This window comes from Crocodylus porosus, unplaced genomic scaffold (genome assembly GCF_001723895.1).
Source record: "Crocodylus porosus isolate Cpor-Errol unplaced genomic scaffold, CroPor_comp1, whole genome shotgun sequence".
In the NCBI taxonomy this organism is placed as follows: Eukaryota; Metazoa; Chordata; order Crocodylia; family Crocodylidae; genus Crocodylus; species Crocodylus porosus.
The window spans coordinates 4403015-4409513 of NW_017728911.1; the positions used below are offsets into that span (position 1 = coordinate 4403015).

Here is a 6499-nt window from a genome sequence, read left to right on the forward strand (position 1 = left end):
CAAGGGAAATGCTCTCGCTGTGATTCCCTTCTGGGCCAGCTGGACAAGATGATCCAAAGTAAGACTTCCTTCTCCTCCTCAGATTTATCACCGCACTCGGCCTATGAGATAATGAACCTACAAATGCCAGGGGGGTTAGAAGTTCATCTCCTCTGGGTACGCAGAATGCTTGAAGTCCCTTATAGAAGGCCCTGGAGACTCACAGATGCTCCTGAGTCCCTTGTTATAGTGTCCATTGTCAATAACCCACCAGTCTACTCTTCCCACCTTCCCAGCATCTGATCGCCACCCCCAGTCTAATTTCCTTCGAAGGCTGGATTTTTGTCACTTCAGTAGTTCCTACCTGCTCTCTGCATCGATAGGCCTGAATCTGAGCATGTTGTATCTAATGACTGCTTTGAGGACAGTGGCTAGTTGCTTGCTGTTTTGGGAGCAAGTGTGTGTGTGTATGTGCACATGTATGCTTGTGCATGTGTGTATATGTACATGTGTGGGTGCATGGGACTCAATTCAGCATTGATTGCTGCTACAATATTTTCTCTGTCGCTTTTCTGCTTTCGATGTATGGTTTGCCTCCAGGCTGCATGGACAAAGGAAGGAATACCAAGGAGGACAAGGACCAGGCTTTCACCTACCTGTGTGAGTTTCGGGAACTCCTGAAGGTGAGTGAGCTGAGGTCAGCCTCTCTGGCAAAGACAGCAAAGGCTCCAGGAGAGAGCCTGGCACAGTGTTGGGTGTTGGTGTGCACTAGAGGACTCCCTAATTCTTTCTGGTCCTGTACCTGCCTCAGCTCTGGTGCCCAAGGGCTCCCAGAAGAAGGTAATGTTGCGAGGAGGACAGTTATGGGGAGTAGGGTGTTTGGAGAGGCTGAAAGTCCACTCTATGTGGCCTGCAGTTGGTAGCCCTCAAATAGGCACTGTGGGTCTTACTGTGGCTGAATAAGGTGTGTTGGGAGGCTGTTTAGAAATCCATGCTATCAGTTTGACACCCCTTGTGCAGGAAAACCACGGGCCTAGCTATGAATGTGATCTTGCATCCAGAAAGCTAGCAGCTCTTTTCTAATATGGATTATGGCTCTGCTGTAGGCCCCAACTAAAACTGGAGCTGACTATGTTAGGTACTGCACTAACCCAAAAGAGAATCTGTGCCCAGGGAATGCGTCTACATAAGACCTATTGTGCATTAGCCTAATAATACTGTGCAGTAGTGTAGCAGTTATTAACCATGCTAATAGCCTACTGCGCAGTGTTATTAGGCTAATGCTCAGTGTCACTAAAAAACCCTGCACCAGTGCTACTGTGCAGTAACTCTAGTTACTGCGCATTCAGTTAGTACCTCTTATTAGAGGCACTAAACTAAATGTGCAGTAACTAAGGTGCATTAATGAATACGTAGATGTGCCCACTGTAGCTCCTGGTGCAGCAGACATGGACAAAAATCTGCTCCCTTCTCCAGAGAGCTTTATCCCCTCTGGATGCAACAAGGACATCAGCTCGGTTTCCATATCTACCTGAGTTCATCTTAAATAAGCTGATGTTTTAGTGCTGATGGAACAGAAAGAAAGAATAGCAGAGCATGAAGCAGAGGGAAGTGCCATCTGATAGAGAGGAAACAACTTTGTGCTTTGGGAGAACCAATGCAATTCACTCCTCTGCCACAGACTCCCTATAATACCTTCGTCAAGTCACTTAAGTCCAGATCCTCCAAGGTATTTTGGTGCCTAACTCCCCTGGATTTTGATGGAAGTTAGGTACCTACTTACAGTGGAGGATGTGGGCCTTCAAGCCAGCTTTATGGAAGTATGTAGTCCCTAAAAAAGTGCAGAGAAGCACTGAAAAGGATTTTCAACAACCTGCCTGCATCTTTAGATACCAGAGTATATTTTTGGAACCTGGATCCTTGGTCCCTCTGGCCTGGGTTTTAAAGGCATTAAACTTGGCTTCACACAGTGTTGCTACCCCTAAGTGATTTAGGATCTTAAGTCTCACTTTCAAAAGTGATTTAGACACTGATCCTTCTGTAACCTCATAGTCTTTCAATAAGACTTAGGCCACTAAACCACTCGGGGCCAGATTTTGAAGATACTTTGTTCCCTAATTGCCTTCGATTCCAGTGGAATTTAACCACCTCAGTACCTTTGGGGGTCTAGCTCTTAGATCTTGCTGTGCTAAGCATGATGAGGCCTAAATACCTTAAAAAAACCCAGGCTTCTGTTCACTCTCTATACACAAGGGATAGCAGTGCCGTCACAACACCCAGAAAGCACATCAAAGGTTGGGAAGTAGAGTGATGGGTATTTAAAACAGGTTAAGCAGAAAGAGCCAGTCAGCTACAGCAGTGGTTCTTAACCTTTTCTGTACCAGGACCCATTTGTAAACATGGATGGCCAGTCCTGACCCAGTGTCCCTCACTCCTGACCCACTATCCCCCTTCCCCCAGACCCCAGTGTGTGGGGCAAGGGGTGGGCACGTGGGGCATGGGGGGCCCCAAGTAGCCCCTTGCAGGCTGGAGCTCTTGAGACCCACTTTTGGGTCACAACCCACGGGGTGAGAACGTTGAGCTACAGCCATCCTCCGAGTGAGGTTGCCAGCTTGAGGCAAACAGAGTGGACAGACACCTGAATGTGCCCCCTTCTGGCCTGATGCCTTTGACTCCTGTGGAGTTACCTCTGCTTACGCCAGGCCTGTAGATGACCAAGTAGGTTTGATGTTGGCTGTTACACCTTCTGCCTGGTGTTCCTGTGGGTTTCCAAAAGAAAGAATAAGAACACCTTTGTGGAAGTCTTGGGACATTAGACCGGGGGAAGAGTGACAGTCCAGGCCAGTGGCAGGAGAAGAGTCTGGGGGCAGACACCCAAAAGCAAAGAGCTCTTTCACTATGGAAGTGGGAAAAGCTTTACAAAGAAACAGTCGACGTGTTAGACCAGGAGTGTCAAACTCATCTGAATCGGCAGGCCTGTCTGGACTGTGGGGCTTCTCTCAGGCTGGATGACCATGTCTAGATCCAGTCTGTGAGTTGTTTCACCATGAATGCCAGTTGCCAGAGTTAACATTGCTGCTATCTATGGCAAGCAAGCAAGGGGAGTGGCATTAACCTCGCAGATGCTGACTGCGCTGGCACAACTTTTTGTGGAGCCATGATGAGAAGTCCCCATGGGCTGGATCTGGAGGTGGGTCGTCCAGCCAAAGAGAAGCCCTGTGGGCCAGATTTCTGACACCTCTGTGTTAGACAGTACCTTTGCATTGACTTCAGTGGATTTTGGATTAGGCCTTCAGCGAGGTGAAGGAGCTGGGGTGTTTTTCTATCCTACTGCAGATCTTTCTTGCCCACATGGGTTAGTTTTTCCACAGGGCGTGAGTCAACGCCGGGATGGACATGTCACGAGGAACTCCCAAGCAGAAGTCCAGCGCCTGAAACAGCAGCATCAGCTGGTGACCGAGCAGGTAACACTGCATGCACTCATGTCTGTCTCGGTCTCTCTGACTCATCCTGTTCTTCATGCCCCTCTGGAGAGGATAGGCTGTCTCTGGGGACAGGGAGCTGTCACAAGGAGGAAGTAACTTTCTGAGCAGGCACGTAGGCATGAGCTCTGACACCAGTACCGTTGTGTGTGGGAGGACGGGGCAAGGAGTTGGCCAGAATCCCAAGTGAAGAGCTTCTGATGTCTGGGGCAGATGGAAAAAGTTGCAGTGACTTGAGCCACTAGATCCCCGTTGGGAGGGACTGGGATGGGTCACTACAAGCTGGGGAAGGGCGACGCTCTTAAAGACTTGGCAGGGGATGGAGATTGTAACATTACAATCCAGGGCGTCTCACAGCTGGGGGATAAGTCTACTAGCCCCAAAGCCAGCTTAGGTTTGGGAGAGCTCCTCAAATTGACTGCTTCTCCAACAGCTCAAGGGCCTGTTCAAGCAGAGGCAACACCTGCCATCAGTCTGCAGGAAGCTGCCAGGACAGAAGGCCAGGAACTCAGCAGGGCAGTGGGCTAGGATATCTCAAGAGGTAAGAATAGCCTTTCCATTGCCCACCCAGGTGCATTGCCCCAGTTCCCCCAGAATGGCACTGGACATGGCTGCTGGTTTCTTGCAGAGCAGCTTTGCAGCAAGAGGAGCACAGGCAGTGCCTGAATGTGGAAGGAGGTGAAATTAGCTGTCTGGTGGCACTAAAATCACTACAGTGTCCTTTCCCAGGAACCATCTATGTCCTAGTCCTAGCATCTACCACAAAAGCAATCCTGATTTTGGTCTCATCTGGCTCCTACAGGATGTGAGAGGAGACACCAAGAAACCCAAGGAGGAGCTGAAGGAAAAGCAGGCAGGAGACACGGGCCTCCCTGGCAGTACTGAAGATGCCCAAAGCCTCAGGCAGCAACTGCAAGAGAAAACAGAAATGGTATCGCTGCAGGCACCTTGCTGCAAGGAGTGGCCCGTGGCTCAGGGAGGGATGCTGGGGAAGAGCTGGAAATTCAGCTCTCTAAAGCCAGGAGCAGGGCAGGCAGGGGCTGGTGTTGGTATTGGTGCCTCTGTGATCTATGACCAAGTGCATCATGGGATATGTCACTGGGAAGGGTAGGTTTGAGGCAAACCCATGTGGTAAAACCCTTTTTCTTCATCTCAGAGCAAAGAAGCCAAGGGCCCTGTGAAACACTCACCCAGACCCCTGCAGGAGCCCACCTCCCCCCTCCATCCACTCACCCACGCATGCTAAGGCCATCCCCTTACACACCACTCCTCCCCATCACATTGGCCCCTCTGGCTGCCCTGTAAGCAACCAGCTGTCTTCACAGCCTCCCACTAGACGGAGGTCTGGAGGTCACTAAACAGAGCTGCTCTGTGTTTGCAGGTCTCTGCCATGGCCTCCGAGATCCAGGGGCTGCAGCAGAAGAATGAAAACCTGATGAAAGGTAGGGTGGCAGTGTTCCCACAGCCCTGGCAGCTCACAGCCTCCTGCAGGGCAGCTGTGCGAGGACTGGGCAATAGCACCGGAGAGAGTTAAGGGAGGCCTGGCTCATTTCGAAACAGCCAGTGAAGAGTGAAAGCTCAGGATCATTCTGCAAGCTAGGGCTTGATCTTGTGAAGTGTTGAGTGCTCTCAGTCCTGCCTGGTGCTAGCAGAAAGCGAGAGCCTTTCAGCACCGAGACCGTACATGCCCCTGAATACTCCAGTCATCCTCCGCCTCTGAGAGCAGCTGATTTCTGGATGCTTTGGGAGAAAGTGTGTAGGCCCAGATAACCAGAGGCATCTCAGTGCTTCATGCCTATTGACTGCAATAGGAGCTGCCTAAATACCTTTGAGAATCTGTGCCACACTGCACAGGACACATCTAACAGAGGCACTCCCATGGCATCTGGGGGAGAAATCTGTGCCTGGATGATGGCTGTAGTACACCTAGGAGCTTAGAGATTCATTTAGCGGCTGTTAGTGTCTTTGCTTTTTGGCTCCAGCCAGGCTCCCTGCTTCCCTGTTCATCATACCCTGAAGAGCAAGCCCAGGGCATCCTTGCAATCCGGGGACATATGAGGGGAGGAACTGGCTCTAGTCTAGTTCATCTATGATGGCTTCTCTTGCTGAGCCCAGGGGAAAGCGGTGCAGCTTAGACCTTTTTTAGTGGCAGTGCCCCGCTCAGACCCAGCAATATCCTTTCACCTCTTTCCCCAACAGCAAAACTGAGGTTTCAACAGCAAATCCAGGCCATCCGCAGCCTCCCCCAGCAGCACCAGGAAAGAACCAGCTCTAACTTACTGGTACCTCGGCTCTCCAGCTGGCAGGAGCTGGACCTGGCATTGAGCCAGTGGAGTGACAGCCCGGCACCTTCTCCTGGTGGTGACCAGCACGCTTCCTCCCCGTCCTCCTCATGCAACAGGGAGGACTTGTGTGTGGGCACACAAGTGGCATTTCCTGATGCTGGAGATGAGCACAGGAGCTTTGCTTCTGAAAGCGGTGGCAGGCAGCTCCACCGGTCCCAGATGAGGTCAGAACCACCCACCCTGGGGAGCAAGCTACCGGCCTCTCCTCTGAGCAGGGAGCTGCCCCCACCTTGCCCGCAGAGTCTTTCCTCCTCCCCTGTGGCCTCTGGCAGATGCTCCCCAGAGCCCGGGTCCTTGCTGTTGAGTCACCGTAGTCAGGCTGGCAGCCAGGAATCCTTGCTCACTCCCAGGGAATCAGCCCTTCTCTTGCCAAAACCCTTCCAGCTACAAAGACCTAGGTCTCCCTTTAAATTCATGGGGAGCCTTGAACCTTCAGATAACTAAGGTAGGGAACAGCTGTGAAGGCAAAAACATCCTGTGTGCTGCTTAAAGGTCAGGTATCCAGGTTAAAGCCGTATTGGTCTAGAGGAAAAAGCAATCAGGCCTTGTAGTAGAGTTGATATCTTTTATTAGACCAACGAGATTTTTTGCAAAAATCTCATTGGTCTAATAAAAGATATCATCTCTACTAGGAGTCCTGACTGCTAAAGGTGGCTTTCAGTGGTCTGCTCCATTTCTCCTCTGAACTGTTTG

At 51.0% G+C, this 6499-nt stretch overlaps 1 protein-coding gene across 1 annotated transcript; it reads left to right on the top strand.

Moving 5' to 3' along the window:
- Window positions 1-6: 6 nt before the first annotated feature.
- Window positions 7-6367, top strand: LOC109308867. Its single transcript, XM_019533319.1, has 7 exons — window positions 7-58; window positions 580-662; window positions 3351-3443; window positions 3895-4002; window positions 4264-4392; window positions 4843-4903; window positions 5661-6367. The coding sequence occupies exons 1-7, from the start codon at window positions 49-51 to the stop codon at window positions 6248-6250; spliced, it is 1074 nt and encodes a 357-aa protein (XP_019388864.1). The 5' UTR covers window positions 7-48; the 3' UTR covers window positions 6251-6367.
- The last annotated feature ends 132 nt before the right edge of the window (window positions 6368-6499 follow it).